The sequence below is a fragment of the Leptinotarsa decemlineata genome, unplaced genomic scaffold (assembly GCF_025532065.1).
Source record: "Leptinotarsa decemlineata unplaced genomic scaffold, Ldec_3_MD MMD2_tig00000505_RagTag_RagTag, whole genome shotgun sequence".
In the NCBI taxonomy this organism is placed as follows: domain Eukaryota; kingdom Metazoa; phylum Arthropoda; class Insecta; order Coleoptera; family Chrysomelidae; genus Leptinotarsa; species Leptinotarsa decemlineata.
The window spans coordinates 7,552,708-7,570,860 of NW_027412549.1; the positions used below are offsets into that span (position 1 = coordinate 7,552,708).

The window sequence follows — 18,153 nt, forward strand, 5'->3', positions numbered from 1 at the left end:
ATTTAAGGATTATTGATTTTTTATGAAGTTGTGAAAGCCCTGCAAAATAATTCTCAATTCGCTCTGGAAGCGGAACTTGTACCTTTTCGTTTGGAATTAAATTACTTTGAATTACATTCGCTTGTAGATTTGAATAGTAAAAATCAAGGGATTCAAGTCAATCAAACAATTTCTATGAAATTATCCATAGAATAGAATTTCTCATTTCGATGTGCTAGACAATCGCTGTCGTTTGTGTTGATTGGATTCCCAATCAAGCGAATGCTTTTTTTATGATGATCTGGTAGCCTTGGGCTATGTTTGTGGACAGAGATCCATACAAGTGAGTAACAGGTTTGATTTCAGATTTATGAATCAATGAAAGTTAATTATTTGTGTGAACAGCTTTCCAGTTCGAAATAGTTTTGAAAGTTCTCCAGAGGCTGTTTCTTTTGCTATTCCAGAAACGTGATTATATCAAGGTAAATTGTGTGTCTCGTCATGATTATGTCGGTTATGTCACACTTATACTACTCTGTTCAAAAGTAAATTTTAATTTTTTGCAAAAAATATTCATTCATTCATCAATTTCTATTTTGTCCTATTCAAAGGAGTCCGCTTCAGATATAATACACTCGTGCCAGCGTTTTTCCCAATCCTTGAAGCAGTTCTGAGAAGCACTTGGTATATCTTTGAGCTGTCCCAGCGATTCGGTTTTTATCCCCTCAATCGCCACAAAACGCCATCCATTCACTGATCTCTACAATCTCGGGAACAGGAAAAAGTTGAAAAGTTGCAGAAGGCCATAACTGGTGAATAGGGTGACTGAGGCATGATTACGGATTTGGCAAAAAAATTGCGTGATCAGGTTCATTATCGTAATGCAAAACCCATGAATTGTTTTTTCACAATACCGGACGTTTTCTTCTTATTGCTTTCCGCAAGCGGCCCATAACTTCAAGATAATACTCCTTATTGTCTGAACGACTATATGGCAAGAGCTCCTGATGCACTAAGCCATGGTAATCGAAGAGAACGGTGAGCAAAACCATGACATTTGATCGAACTTGGCGTGCTATTTTTGGCCTTGGCTCTCCTGGTCTCTTCCATTGGGACGATTGGACTTTGGTTTCGATGTCATAACCATATACTCATGATTCGTCACCAGTTATGACGTCATTCAACAATTCCTGAGCGATGCTCATGCGATGTTTTTTTGTCAAAATTCAGCAATTTTGGAAAGAACTTCGTTGTCACACGTTACATGCACAAAATTTCCGAAAAAATTGCATGGCATGAGCCAACCGACATGCTGACATTCTCAGAAACTTTTCTAATAGTGATTCGACGATTCTCCATATCAATTTTCTTCTCTTTCTTGACATTTTTATCGTCTGTTCATTCACATTTTCTCGATCTTCTGTGAAAAGCTTGTACAACTTGTGAACATTTTTGTTACTCAGAGTACAATCACCGTATGCCACTGTCAACAATTCAAGTGTTTTTTGAGCACTCAATTCCATTTTTCACACATAATTTGATGCAAAAGTTTTTGATTTGTTTTCGATTGCAGAAAATCGCCGAACACTCAAAACTCTTCTAACTTTCATGCCTCTTACCAACAAACTAAACATGCTAAATGCTGAAACTGTGAGCATATGTTTTAGACGAGTTTACCGACATTAAAAAATAAAAAAATCCGCTAATCGAATGTACATAACCCGCGAAATTTGAACATTCATTTTAGAGAAAACAGATCCTTTAATTTTTTCAATTTACTATGTCTATTGTATTTTTATGAAAAATAAGAAATAAAACTTCCTATGTTTTTATATCACTTGTATTTGTAACTAACGTTACTGCAGTTTCGCCTTATAAGGACATTTTCTTACGAATACTTATTAGTTTTATCCATCAACTTATACCTACTCCATTCAATAATTTTTGGTACCATAACCTGAAAATTACCATTGTGCATTATCGGCTAATGTCGGGGTATCTAAATCGAAAGATAAGTATGCTATTATCACCTAAACGAAATTTTCCACCTGAGAAAGATTCAGACTAGTCAATAACTTATAAAAAACGATATTTGAGCAAGCTGGACAGCCATAAATGAAAACCCCGAAAAATGGATTGAATTGTCGAAAAACTAAAAATGAAAGTAGTTTTCAAAACTCGTTAATTTCAACGAGTGGTACGGACCAGAAAAGTCTATTGTTGCTCAATACGCCATAAAGACCCGACCATGGAATGAAATAATATTTTTCGAAAAAATGGTATGTAGGAGTAGGACGGAAATTGTTAAACAAGCAAATTTGCTTTTTTGTTGTTGGTGTTATTGTACTATCTGCTCGTGTTAGCAGTGAATTTGGTGTATTTTGGAAACCTGTATCAGTTCATTGCTGATTCTCTAATTGTGCAATTGTCTAATTTCCTTTGCCCAAGGAAAAAGTGACCGCTTTCCGACATCAATGCGGTGGTGGTGTTTGCAAGTAGAAAAAAATATCCTGTCAATCTGAAGATGATAGTCCTACAAAGGAAAATAACTTAAAAATCTATAGTGTTCAAAATTCTATGTTTGATTAAGTTTTTGAAATATAATTGTTATTTTGCATTCAATTGAATCACATCTGGTTTCCTATATAATTATATGGTTATTGTTTTCTTCTCCAGATGAAAAACCATGAAGCTATTGAGTATTGTAAGCGGCAGTCAGGTGGCAAGTTGTTGGAAATACTCGACGAAGAAAAACTGGATACTGTTTTCCAGGCTATGAAAGAAAAAGGTAAAGAAAGTATAATCCTGATCATTTGATGATCTTATTATTGAGGTAAACAAATCTCGTACTTCCTTATCAAGTAAAGTGCCCATTAGTTTCTTACTTTTCAAATTCGCCAATCTAATATCTACCGGAAACCAATAACAATTTCAATATGATACTTATCTTAGGGAACTGATTTTTCATACCAATTTTTCAGAGGTGATGATACATTAGGAAAAGGTTATAGAAGGAAGAAATTTTAATCGTGATTGTGTTTTATGCCTTCCTTTCTGTCTGAAACTTATTACAACTTCATTATCTAACTATTTTTATTTTGTGAATGTTGATAGTTGACATTATTTTCACTTATTGTAAATATGTATTAGTGTAATCGTAAGTGAGAAATGAATATATATATTATATATATATATATATTATATATATATATATATATATATATATATATATATATATATCTAGCTGATATATACGATGTGAATCATGGCATACCACCAAATATTTTCAATTGTTATCATCACATGATAAATGATATGATGATGAAACATACAATTTCCATCTACCATCTACAGAAAATCTCCAAAGTGCATTAAATTTTCTCAAATCATCCCAATTCGATAATTGCATAAAGAATAGAGTGAATATATTGTTTATTAACTCTTTTTGTCAAAAAAAACGATGAAAATTATTATTGTTTTGCATGAACATTTTTCATAAATTGAAAAGAGAATCATCATTATTAAACATACACCCTGTATATTGGAATTGGAGTATAGAATACGTTCAGGAAATTGGTAGGTACTGAATTTTTCAATGAAAATGAGAGCTAATTGACTGCAAACTAGATTGCAAAGTTCAATGAGAAAATGAAAACATAGTAATGGTACCTAGCTTATGAATAGGTTTAAAATATATGAAGTACTGATTCTGAAACTGATTCGGAATACTTAAGTACTTTCATTCAGTTCTTACAGCAGCTCTGCATTATTGGCAATGTAGGTATTACTTTGAAGTTAAGGCGACCAATATGAATTTGAAAAAAATATAACCAAACCAGAATTATGTTTTACAAGGTTGTCACGTTGCTAAAGTTCATTCATTGGAGGTAAAATACGGCGATAGTGTAGGTATATTTCTAAAAAACAGCACCAATTTGCAGAAAAATTTGGGATTTGGCTCTACTTACTCTACTTCAAAGTTGATCCAGTATTGGGGGTTGCTTTTACACTGAGGGTAAATATTTCATCGAAAATAAGTCTGGAAATGAAAAATTTAACTAATTTTATTCACTTTTTTGACTAGTGAGCAAAAGTGACAATTTTTCAACCAACCTAGCACGTTTACATACCGTTTTTGCAAATAACTCAAAAAGTAGGTATTTCACCAAAAAAACAGTGGGTGTGTATGTACGCACGCAAGAAGTTATACTTCGTTTTTTTTGCAAACATATATGTCTTGCTGTGATTTGTTATTTGAAATTTTAAGATTACTTCAAGAAAGAAACATTTGATTTAAAATTCAATATTTGGAATAATTTAATTTTTCCGGACTTAAATAATAATAATTTGTATCTATTAATAATTTATTTGTGTAGTTGTTACATTATGAATGATAATGTCAAAATTCACTTCAGTTTGTGATGTGGATACAAACCGTCAACTAACCTTAAATTCTACGAACGTACTCAAAGTAATATATAAAAACCACGTTCATCACTTATAATCACAGTAAATTATCTTTCTTAAAATCAATAAATTGTTGATAATGTATATATGAATATATATATATATATATATATATATATATATATATATATATATATATATATATATATATTATATATATATATATATATAAATTGAAGGACAGTCTTTGCTGACTAGTTAAGAACAAAACTTGAGAATTTTGTTTGGGTGATCAGCAGAACGGAAGTGTACTCTTATAATACAAGTTGTTCCAATATTTCAATAAAATTTATTATCATCTTCAGGGAAAAGCTACAAATTTTGTATGATGGTAATACACCATAAAAAAATTATTAATATGAAAGGTCACACTTACTGTTAGTGAGGTTGACCGTGTCGAAAAGAATGTTACATTTAAACAATTGAAACATGTGAATTGATTGAACAACATCCTGATTAGTCTTTAGAAGAAAACAAGTGAAGAGGTGTTGTTAAATGAAAGTAAAAACCTGCCTTAGGGAGGCTGGAAATTTTTGTTGAAGAGAAAATGTTTGAAATTTATGAAAAATATATAATTGATAAACCAGAATTATTGTTGGTTTGGAATTCATGTAGATTTTTGTCAATGTCTAATAAAATGGCATAGATTTCACTGAGGTTGTAAAATAAATGACATTTCCAAAAACAATCTTTTAGATGTGTTTCTTTCAGATGATAAAATCACCGGGTAGGAATTATTGATAAATAATTGGAAAAGTGTACTCAATTTTTTCTTATGAAAAGAAGGATTGGAAATCTGCAGAATGCGGTTCTTCATTTGTTTGACCAAATTGATTTTCGTTGATTGTTTATAATATGACCAATAGTTCAAGAACCTATCAGAAGTTAGGTTTGCGATACCAATCTATGAGTAAAGTATTATCTGGTATTCTGATAACCTTAGTGTCAAGGAATGGAACCCATTATTCGTTGTTCTCAGTTTCGATGGTGAAGTATATGTAAGGGTCATAACTATTAAAGATGTCCACAATCTCAAATATTCCATCTTGAGGAAGGGATATAATAATGTTATCGACCTACTTTTTTATAAAGAAAAGATTGAAGGGAAGTACCTGTAAGACCAAATCTAGCAAGTCATCCATGACATAAGCTGCTAAAATGGGGCCAATCTTAGCTCCCATTGGAGAACCAAAAGTTTGTTTATAAATTTTACCAATTCTCCGATCGCGACAGAGGGACGGTTATGCCGATAACACATCCTCAAAGATGGCACGTGGATGTCGTGGTCGGAGTGGAGTCCAAAAGAGAGGTGTTTCAAAAAAAATGAATCAAGTTCAAATTAATATCAACTGAAAGCGTTTTGAGAGATGTGTTATTTGTGAAAGTCATATTGAGAAGACTGGCGGTCCCCTACTGAAAAAATGAAATGTTTTCATAAAAGAAAAAGTAAATGAGGAAACTTAGAGTGGCAGCATTGCCTCGAGCTGCGCCCCCGGACAAATCTTCTGTTCACTATGGAAAAGAGGAGTCTGGCCAAATGCGCTCGACTGAGAAGCAACGGCCATATAAATTAAAGAAGAAAAAGCTAATTTCACGGTGTCATCTTTTTACTTTAACGCGCCAAAAGAAGTATAACTCCAAAAAAATCAACCCCAGTAGAAATATAGCGTATGAGAAAATAAAAAAAATGGTGGCTTTGATGGTGTGTGTAGATCAAACACAAAGGAGAAGCTTCATAATTGTTGATTTTGATTCGTCAGACGCCACAATTGAAAGTTTCAAAGTAAAATAACTAAATAACAATACATTTTTTGGTGGAAACTCATAAAATATGTTCGAAGTGCTTGGAAAAATCATTCATGTTTTTTATAAAAGTACTTAGTATCAAAACTAAGAAAGTTTTCGTCTCAAAACTGAAAATCTCTTTTCACTACCACCCAAAATGAAGAATAATCTTTGCCACTGCACAATTCACTATATTTATGTAATTTTAATTTACTCTAGAAGTTTAACTGGTTTGAAGTGCTCAATTTTGAAAAAAATTGAAGTGAAGATAGCTTTCTTTGTAATTTTTCAAAACATTTCCTTTACTTCTAAATATATCAAAAACTATTGCCTGCAGCATTGATGAAAACACATTTTAGCTATACTTAACGTATCATCAAACCTTTTTGAACTATTTTGGACGAAAACTCATTTTTCACAAAACTATAAAAATGCTTTTTCATTTCAAGCTCAGCATTTTGAACCGATCAAACTTCTGAAGTATATAAATAAAGTTAATGGTAAAGTGATAACGATTTTTTCAAATGGGATTGTAACCTAACGGGTTGGTTTTCATATTATTTTTTCACTGCAAAATATAGGGATGGACCAACATCATTTTCGTTATAACTTGCTTATTTTTGATGTTGAAAACTTTCTTAAAATACAAAAATAACGGTTATTTAAGGAAATAAAAAAAATTCTACCAGTTTTTCCTGAAAATAACATTATTTTCTTGAAAAGATAAAACACAAGCACTACAGGAGAATCCTTTAGGCGCTCTAGGAGCGGTGCGAAAGTAGCGATTCACATTGGATTTGAATCCCTGGAGATTAAATCTATTTAAAAAAACGTTCTAAGAAAGTTTATTCCACATAAACGCAGTTCAGTGAAGTTTGAGGTGTACTGAGTTGAACCTCAAAACGATGAGCAGCCACAGTCCGTCACGTATTTCTGATATGTATCGCTCTTGGTGTAATTAAATGTGCCAAGTCACTTGAACACTTCTCGTGAAAGTATCTATAGAAGAGAGACAAATCCCAACCTTTATTCGATGTTCTAGACCAGGGGTCTCCAAACTACGGCCCGCCAGTGTCATCAATCCGGCCCGCGACAGCCAATGATTTACTGTCATCAATCTGGCCAATGATTACCCAATTGTTGTTACTATTGCTGTCATAAGTTGAAGAAAAAAACACAGAATGATATTTACTCGGTTTTATTTACTTGCAAGGTAAAACTTAACGACAGAAATGATGACAAAGAAAACTTAACTTAAGTATCTAAGTTTAAGCATATTAATAAGTAATAAATAATTGAAATGAATCACAGTAAAACAAAAACACTAATGAGATTTATGTAATTGTGATTTTCCACCAACAATACTTTGTAGTTGTGGATCAATTTTACTTGTACCAATCATCAAAAGAGATTTAAGATGCTCATCGGTTAATTGAGATCTGTAAACATTCTTTGTGTACTTCATCTTGGAAAACGTTTTCTCATACGAGTAAGTAGTACCAAAAACAGAGAACAACCCACGAGCAAATTTATGCAAATTATCAAATTGTTCCAGTGGAAGACTCTTATAAAATTCCAACAAAGATGAATTTTGATATTTGTTCTTAAGCATATCACTGCATCGTAAATCAATGATTTCCATTTGGACTTCCGGAGCCAGGGTTTCAATGTCAGAATCAAAAGGATTCTGAAAAAGCTTAATTTCATTCGCGATGACATCCAAATCTGAAAAACGAGTATCAAAATTTATCTTCAAAGCACTCAAAGTTTCGATTGCAAAATTGACGGGAAATTCAGTCTCTGTAGTGTGGCTGAATATTTTACATGTTTTAATGAGTGAAACATTTTTTACGTAATTGCGATTGAAATAGTATTATTTTCTGCCTGAAGGATTTGATATTGGTGTATAAATCAGGGAGAAGCTGATTTTCTCCTTGCAATCTCAAATTCAGTTCGTTCGTATCATTTGTCAAATCGACATAGAAGGCTAACTTCTATATCCATTCACTATTTTCTAAATCGGCAAAAGGGCGCTGCTTCTCATTTAAAAAAAAATCGGTCTCTGCTTGAAGTTCAAAAAAGCGCTTGAGGACTTTTCCCCAACTAAGCCAGCGTACGGCAGTATGATATGGTAAATCATTTTCTCCAATCTGTTGCATAAACTCGCGAAATTGTCGGTGATTCAGCCCAGTGGATCTGATGAAGTTAACAACTGATATGACTGGTTTTAGAACTTCAGACATATCCAAACATTTTCCGCACAAGGACTGTTGATGAATGATACAATGTAAGACTAATGGTTTTGAACCACCATCATTTTCTACAGCCTTTGACACAAGTGCAACCACTCCTTTATTTTTACCATACATAATTTTGCCTCCATCAGGTGTTATAGATTTCAAATTTCTCCATCGAAGGTTCTTTTTATTAATGGCATTTTCAACTCCCTTAGAAATATCTGCCCTAGTTGTCGTGCCGTGAATACTATCAATATCAGGAAGTTCTTCATACACTTCATAGCTTTTATCTACTCCGCGAATTAAAGTCAACACCTGAGCAGTATCTGACACATCCGTTGGCTCATCCAATGCTAAAGAAAACCACTCATGATGTCCATTTTTGTCAGACAGTTGAGATGATATATTTTCTGCGATGTCTTGCACCTTCCGAGCCACGGTGTTTGCTGACAAACTGACACTTTTAAATAAATTAACCTTTTCGGGGCATATTTCTTCGGCTACTGCAATCAAGCATTCTTTTTATCATTTCTCCATCGGTGAATGGTTTGCCACGTTTTCCGATTTCAAGAGCCACACGAAAGCTGGCGCGAGTTGCAGACTCTTGTTCAGTATTCGCTTTGGTAAACAAAGATTGCTGCGATTTGAGTCCGCGTTTCAAAGCTTCAAATTTTTCCTTCCGCAAACTTCCTGTATACTTGGAGTAACTTTGAAGATGTTTCGATTCATAGTGTCGTTTGATGTTATAGCTTTTGAGAACAGCTATGGTTTTATTACTGGACTCAATCACAAAATACTGAAAGTTCCATTTTTCTTGGAACGTTCTGCATTCACTGTCGATTTTTCGCTTCTTTTCCATACTAACAAATCACACATAAAAACAATAAGTCAAATTAAAATACTTTTATTAACGGGTGTTACTTTATTTCACAATAGACAGTTTCGCTTCTTTCGCCTTTCCTACGCAGACTAACTCGCAGTTGCGCCGCCAGCCTTTTTATATGCAATTATTACTGCCATCTCGAGGTGATCGGATTACACTAGCTAGAACCAGAACTTTCTCGAACCAACGCGGTAATTCCAAATATTTAATTACGCCTAATGCCACCTAGCGGGTAGCTGAAAAAGATAGTACATAGTACCACTACTCGCCACTAGATGTCGTTAAGTGTCACAATACACAATAATAATTGAAATGCAAAAAAAGCGTAAGTTTGCTTAGGTCACGCACTTTGCGACTATCCTAGTCTAGAAATATAGTCAAGGGCAGAAATTGGTCCTTGGAACAAACTGAAAAAATCATTATGGCCCGAAGGCTTCAAAGTTTGGAGACCCCCTGTTCTAGACTATCAGACTATCAAGGTTGCAAGTGATGTTCGCGTCTCGAATCAGACGGATGACCCTTTTCTGAATGGAATCCAGCAGCTTCAGGTTATGCTCAGGGGCGGAGCTCCATATATGAGAACAATACTCCAATAAAGGTCTGATCTGAGCTTCATAAAGTATCAAAAGTTGCTGGAGTGTGTACAGTTTTCTGTTTCGAAACAGTGTTCCAAGTTTTTGAGAAGCAGTCTTTGCAATTCCAGCGACATAATCGTGTCAAAACATATTGGTGTCCATTTTAACCCCCCAACAAACTTATCGAAGCAAAAAGCGGAATTATCTGTTGTGATATTATTGAATCCGGTTCGGAGACATTTATTTTTTTTTGGAGAAAACCGATGCCTGGGTTTTCGTGACATTGAATTAAACCTGGTTAGTTTCACCCCAATTCTAAATCACCTCTAGATCGTCATTAAGTTATGCAACCTCCTGCTGCCGGTGAAGATGTGCATCCGCAGCCGATGACCTGGAATCCAAATGGAATGATGAGACAAGTGTGCTGTCGTCAGCAAAGCAAAATATTGGATTCTTCGATTTTTCCAATAAGTCGTTGGTATACTCATAATAAAAAGAGGGTTGGAGACAACATGAATCCCTGGACAACACCAGCGTTGATAGTAAAAGTATTCGAGATACATCTATCGACGGCCACTTGCAGGGAGCGTTCTTTCCGGAAATTGGAGAGCCATACACAAAAATGATCTGACAAGCCGTAGCATCAAAGTTTGGTCAGCAAATCATCATGCCACACACGGTCAAAGGCCTTAGAAATATCAAAGGCAACAGCTCTTGAATCTCCATGTTTCTCGATTGCGTTTTTCCAAATATGGGTGACATACGATAGAAGGTCGCCTGTTGATCTTTGTTTCCGAAAGCCATATTGATGATCGCTCAAGATGTTAAAGCCTCCCAAATATTTGAGGATATGGTGCCTTACGGCTTTTTACATGATTTTTATATCACTGACAGCAAAGCGACTGGTCTATAGTTATTTGGAAGATTTTTTTGGCCTTTTTGGGAATAGGCTGAATGCGAGCAATCTCCCAACTGGAAGGAAAAACTACTATATTGTAAGACAGGTTGGAAAGTACGATGACGGGCACTTCATCAGGACCAGACACCTTGTTGATATTGAGCTGTTTTAAAATTCACCTGACTAGACGTTGTCGAAAAATAATTTCCGGCATTGTTGATTCTAGTGTGAGAATAGTCGGTGGTGCCTTTCCCAGAAAATCTACTGTGGAGTAGGGCGCAAATTAATCAGGCAATAGATTTGCTTTTTCTATGGCTGTTGTTGCAATTGAACCATCCACTTGTGTTGGTGGTCGAATTGTGAATTTTGTAAAGTTTTGATTAACATCTTGAGCTACTAACCAGAAGGATCTAGACCCGTTGGCATTGGCAAGCAGTTTATCCCTGATCCTCTGACTAGGAAGTTCTTTGCTTTCATTTATTTTAAGTTCGCAGCCGTTGCGAGCATCAACAAACCTAGTTAGGTTTTTGACACTGGGATTTTTGCGCCACTGCCGGTATACGATATTTTTGGAGGCGACAGATTGCTCGCAATTTTTGTTGAACTGAGGTTTGCCGTTAGAAGTTCGTTTCATTGAAAAAGGAATATATGCATCCATGGATGATAGAATAACTTCCGTGACTTCAGAAGCACAAGTTGATGGATCATTGGAGCTGAAATAAACATTAAGCCAGGGAAAATTTCGGAAATGCCATGGTTTCGAAGTTCCTCCCACTCAGCAGATCTGTAATACCAAACTTTGCGCGGCTAAGATTGTTCCCCAATATTTATCGGTGATTCATGTACATGAGTTTGTGGTCAGAAGATCCCAATGAAAACCTTACGGTAACTGTGTGAATTTTTGGATTGGTTGATAGGTATAAATCCAGAAGACTAGCATATTCTCCATCACGGTCAGGAATGCTGGTTGGCTCATTTATAATCCACGTGCCTAATCATGTCGTGACTTAGATACTTTGTGATTTACTTTGTTTATTACATAAATATTTATTAAGTACCTATTGTGATATTAGGTAACAACTTAAATGAGTAATTTTATGAATATTACGGAGTTTTTCCCAATATCAAACCGTTATTTTAATACCTCAGTTTAACACTCCACACCAAAGGTTTCAAACAGTGCATCACAAGTAATTTAATGTTTAATATTTTTGAGAAACCATTACTAATATTCAAAAGGAAAATCTACACCTACTCAAATAAATACCTCACCCATTTTAAGTATTTTTAAGGCGCAATAAATATATGTTGATTGGTTGATTATCAAAAAGTAAAAATGTCAAAGACTGCATAACGTTGTGATTTAATGATAAAAAAATAAAGACTGACTGATTATAATAACGTTTTCTTTATTTTTCCCTAAAAACATAATCCTTGTAAGAAAGTTTCGGTTTCGGTCGTAAAAACCAGTTTCGGTCGGACACTAAAAAGTTGATTAGGATTACTTAATTTATTCATTTCCAGAGGTATTTTCAATGAAACATTTTTCACCCCGAGAAGGGGTGGCATCCTCTCCCCGGTACAGGATCAAATTTGAAATAGAGGGTAGGTGAAACCTGAATCCCAATTTTGATGAAAATATTACACGGAAAAATGGTTATTGACATGACTAACAGAAGTGAAGTAAAGGGGCACGTTAGCTAAGTTCATTAAATCGAGCTTATTTCACACTCTTTATATTTCAGGAATTAGTAATGGTAATCGTTACTGGAGCGCCATATCTAACTTTAACCAGACCGATTGGAGGGTTCCTTCCGGAGAGAAAGTCACTTTCCTTCCGTGGGACAGAAGTGAACCCAACGACAGGAGAAAGAACGTCAAGGTGTGCGTGGAAATAGTCCGCAGAGGCGATACAATCAAGTATAACGATCAGAATTGTTTCACAAACCGTAAAGTGGCCTGTGAAAGAGACAAGCCCGTTGTGCAGATTTTTGTCAATGGGGATCTACCAGTATCCTTAGAGTCACAAGGTGACCCCAAAACTTATAACTGCAATGTTGTTGTAACTAAAACATAGAAACATGTTAGTAAGGATGAATAAAGATACCGAAGACGCACTCATAAGTTTTAATGCTAGTGAACCACTGCATCAAATGCATACTCAAAACAGTTATTCATCATCGCAACTAGAGGCTAGAGCTAACAAATTTTTTTTTTTTAATGATGAATTTGATATGATTTTAGATAGTACATTTCTTCTACATGATTTTTTATTATTACCAGTAAGTTCCTTGCAGGATTACCAACGAATTATTTTGAAGAGAAAAATATTACGTCACTGTTTTTCCTCACAATTAAATTTATTTTTGAAACCCCATTTCTTTATGAGTAAATCGAGTCCCATGTTTTTTTCTCAGTTTGACGTACGGTTTTTATATGAAAAAATTATTCATTCCATGTCGCGAAAAAATAGTGTGTTAACTCAAACAATGATTGATTTATTAAATCAATAATCCAAATAATCTAAGGTAATATAAATACACAAATTTTGTTTGAATGCACAAGAAGAAGAAAACACAGAGAGGTAATAGATAATGGAAGAAAACACAGAGAGGTAATAGATTATGAAAGAAAACATAGAGAGGTAATAGATTATGGTTAATAGTTTCAGATTATCGATGCGAACCCTCTATATGGATTCACTCTGTTTTAGATAGCTGAAGGTAAAATAGATTTTTCTTGAACATGCATTTGAACGAATTGAATGAAGGATCCAAAAAAAATATTTTTCCAACAATAAATACTATTTATAACAGATGAAAGATTATATGAGATAAATATCTTGAACAATTCTTCACTGTGTGCAGAATTGTGAATATATTTTCTGTAGGAGATAAAATGTACTCACTATCAGTCATATGAAGCTAGTTCAGTTATTTTGTAAGAAAATCTAATTCTTCCGCTTATAACGAATATTATTTTCATTCAGGAATTTGGAATAGTTTCAATCCGATTTAAGTCACTGTTGTCTAAATAGGGGTTCAGGGTTTAGTTCAGTTTAGTTTTTCACTTCAGTAGTCAAAAGCTTTCGCTTTCGCTCAGTATATCTTATCAAGACTGCAGTTTTTGTACATGCTGTTGCCATGCTACCATTTACTTCTAATATCCAACCACAATATCTTCATTCTTAAATGACTGTACTCTGTTTTAATGCTCTTGCATTATATACTGACCATCCCTTGTGGGAAAATAAATATTATTATTATTATTAAAGCGTTTACTTCAAAAGACGGTAAGCGAAATCACCGTTCTAATCATACTTTATGCAAATTGATAAACATTTACCAGTTTATAATAAACTCTACAGAAATATTCCAATTCTCTCTCATATGTTATCGAACACTTTGATCATTTCAGCCGGGTCATTTGATCACACTTGAATATAATTATTCAATTAGAGAGAGAGAAAGAGAGAGAAGAGCGAGCAAATCGCTTTTAGAAATAGAGCCCGTCGACCAACAAGTCAACGACGAAGGTTTCACCACTGGCACTGTCGCCTGTGCTGTCGCGGCAATAGGGAACGCAGGTACACGCTACCACAGAACACTGTAGTTAGGGTGTTCTGTGACGCTACACCCCTCCACCGAGAGAATTCGAAAGCCACCACAGATAGTGTTCAGAAATGAGAAATGCCAAACGGTGAAATGAAATCTCCACAAAACTAGCTCGCCGCAAAATAAACTTCACCAAAGTCAAACTGTAGAAGATTTTCTTACAGAACTCTCCAATTCTATAGCTCTCATTGTTGAGGAAAAATTCTCGAATCGATTAGAGACAATGATGTAATGACAACAAAATACGGGAACAAGAAGGCGTAATTGCCTCCTTGGTCAAAAAACAAGAGAGACAGGACCAACAATTTAGGATGAGAAATATTTTAATTTTGGCTGCGCCTCAATAACTTCTTGTTTCCAAAAATTTTGTTTTTACAGGACATACTGATTAATTTAACTATAATTGGTCTGGCTTTATTTCTTGTGAGTTTGCCAATTCTGTAACATGCCTCAATATCAGTATCATGTATATCTAAATTCATTCTGCTTTTGAAAATGTTTGTGACTTCTCCATTACAATTTTCCTCTGGTATTCTCATTCGTGAAGATTTAACCTCATCACAATAAAAATTAGTGAAGGAAGCTCTGATGAAAGTTGGAACCAATGGAAAAGTCTGGACAAATCATGGTAATATTTTTGTGAAATTCAGTAAAGCCATTGGAATTATCAAAGTTGTGACCCTTGACGACATCAATGATCTTTAAAACTTATTATTTTCAATGCTGATCTCCAGAATTATCTAAATAGAATTCGGATTGATTTTGAAGCATTTGGTGCAGTTCATCTTGTGCCGTCCTATCTATCGAGAATAAACATTCTTGTCAATTTTCCCTCTTTTTTTTTCTGTGTCCATTTTTTCATTTGAAAACACTCACTGTTTACTTTAGAGTTTTTTTTTTGAGTTTGTTTTCATGTATACCAATTTAAGATTAGGAAGCTTGACCTTTGATTCCTTCCTTAACAGATGTGAAGTTACTCATATAAAATAATTATGATGTATTTTTTATTTGTGAAACTGGGCTCAATAACAATATTACCGATGAAACTGTGAAACTAGATGGTTTAAGTTTGTATAGGGCTGTTCGTAGTTCTAGGGGTGGAGGTTTACTGATTTATGTCACTGATAAGTTTCATAGCGAAATTATTGAGAGTTCGGAGTATGGTTTCGAACACCTCTGGGTCAAAATTAAAATCAATTTAAAACATTATGGTTTGGGTGTCATTTATAATCCACCAGATCAAAATGTTAACACTTTTTTGAATGATTTTGAAGATTGTCTAAGCCTAATTTATCCGACAGTGAATGAACGGATTTGTACTGGTGATTTTAATATTAACATGTTGGAATGCCAGTCTGCTAATGTTATAAAATTTTCCGCCATTGTTGACTCTTTTAATTTAAATCAAATTATTGACTCTCCCACAAGAATAATAGGGACATGTGCTACCTTATTGGATTTGATGATTGTTCGGAGCGAACTATTATAACTAAAAATATTATTGATAGTGTAGGAATATCCGACCATTCGATGGTAGCTTGTATGTTAGGAGTACCAGAAACGAGAAAATCTCAAAATTTGTTAAATATCGTAGCTTTAAATATTTTAACGAAAATGATTTTCAGTGAGATTTGTTTCAAATTCCCTTATTTCGTATTTTTGACTAAAGTAGTGTTGATGAGGTTGACGGACACAATAAGAGATATGATGAAAACAAGAGATAAGGCTTTGCTGAAATATAGAAAGACAAAGTCAGAGGCTAGTTTTAGATTTCACAAAGATATGCGAAATCATGTAAATAAAGCAATAGAAAGGGAAAAGAAGGCATTTTTTACTTTTCAGTTTCAAGAAAATGACTCGAAAAAAATGTGTCTTATCCTGAAACAAAATAAAATAATTTTGGGTAAGGAGAAAAGTATTCCAGATTATCTGAAAAGTGTTGATGAGGTCAATGATTTTTTTGTTAATTCTATACCAATAATGGAACCTCCACCAAACTTACTTGAATATTACAAAACTAACTGTTCAACTACCTCAAAATTCTGTTTTTAAGAAGTGAATGATCTTTTTGTTTTTCAAACAATATATGATATCAAAACAAATGCAACTGGTTGTGATAATTTGAATATAATGCTTATAAAACTATGTTGCCCGCATATTGTTGAGTACATTACTCACATAATAAACTTTTGCCTAATTGAAAATGTTTTTCCTAAGATGTGGGGCAGTGCTGTTGTGAAAGTGTTACCAAAAAAAATACTCCCACTGAGTTTAAAGATTTACGACCCATTAGTGTACTTCCGGCTGTCTCTAAAATACTAGAGAAAGCCATAGAAGTACTCTGGAACACATTTCAGAATTCAACATTTTACCATCGGTTCAGTCTGGGTTTCGGAAGGGATTCAGTTGCACTACAGCATTGCTGCATGTTGTAGATGACATTGTCAGAGCTTCAGATAGAGGACATTGTACAGCTCTAGTACTTCTTGACTTTAGCAGAGCCTTTGACACTATAAACCACGATTCATTGATATCAATTTTACATTACGTTGGTCTGTCAACTTCAGCTATCACCTTGCTTGCCAATTATCTTAATGGAAGAAGTCAAAGAGTTACGTTTGATGGAACTTTTTCATCTCCCCTATCTCTTCAACGCGGAGTGCCACAAGGCTCTTTACTTGGGCCGATCCTGTTTGCTCTTTACTCCTCCAATCTTATCAAAAATTTGAATGACTGCAAGGTGCACTTTTATGCGGATGACACCCAAATTTATTATAGTTCATCACCTCTAGATGTAAATGATTCTTGCATAATACTTAATAAAGACTTGGATAATTTTTATAGGGCTGCAACAGAACACTGTTTACTCCTAAACTCTCAAAAATCAAATGTTCTATTATTTGGATCAAAGTCCAAACGATCTGATATTTTAGAGTACCTGAACATATCAATCAATGGCGTGAATATCGAGTTGGTGGAAGAAGCGAAAAATCTTGGAGTCATCTTTGACCACACTCTCAGATTCGAAAAGAACTTGAATAACTCAATACGACGTGCATATTCTTCTTTGAAATTGATATATGGAGTTAGGCAGTATCTTCCACTAAAATTGAAATTAGTTTTATGTGAAGCACTAGTTTTATCCCATTTTAACTATGCTAATACTGTCTATGGACCACATTTGAGTGAGCAGTATAAACGTAAAATTCAAAACGTACAAAATTCGTGCTTGAGACTTATTTATGGAATAAGACGTTCTCAGAGAATTTCTCATAAGCTCAAAGATGCCTATTGGTTAAATATGAATAGCAGAAGAGTCTTGCATGCCGCCAACCTATTTCATAAAATTATTCTAACCAGAAAGCCTGCTTATCTTCATAGAAAAATTTCTTTTCGAACGGATGTACATAACGTCAATATCAGGTTCAGGGGAACACTTACTCCACCTTCTTTCAAAACTGAATTTTTCCCTAGGTGTTTCAGTTATCAAATATGCCATGTGATGAATGAATGACCTTCTCCTCGAATTACGTACAGCTGGATTCCAAAAATTCAATTATAATCTATTTAGCCATTTATTCAATACACGCCAGTAATATGATTTCAGAACTTCACATCGTTTTGCCCCTATTTCTGTAAACTTACTTGCCGTAATGTGGACAAATTTGTATATTTTTCCTTTGTTTTTGTATTATCTAAAGAAAATTCAATATAG

The 18,153-nt window shown here is 34.3% G+C and overlaps 1 protein-coding gene across 1 annotated transcript; it reads left to right on the forward strand.

The window, feature by feature from the left end:
• Positions 1–298: 298 nt before the first annotated feature.
• Positions 299–12,941, forward strand: LOC111515896 (C-type lectin BML-1). The gene is made up of 3 exons (XM_074173847.1): positions 299–461; positions 2,656–2,767; positions 12,570–12,941. The coding sequence occupies exons 2-3, from the start codon at positions 2,656–2,658 to the stop codon at positions 12,899–12,901; spliced, it is 444 nt and encodes a 147-aa protein (XP_074029948.1). The 5' UTR covers positions 299–461; the 3' UTR covers positions 12,902–12,941.
• The last annotated feature ends 5,212 nt before the right edge of the window (positions 12,942–18,153 follow it).

Excerpts from the sequence above, each read along its gene's own strand:
- LOC111515896 (XM_074173847.1), top strand. The coding sequence starts at position 2,656 with ATGAAAAACCATGAAGCTATTGAGTATTGTAAGCGGCAGTCAGGTGGC. Across the intron at positions 2,768-12,569 it reads CCAGGCTATGAAAGAAAAAG|GAATTAGTAATGGTAATCGT; the intron begins GTAAAGAAAGTA and ends TTTATATTTCAG.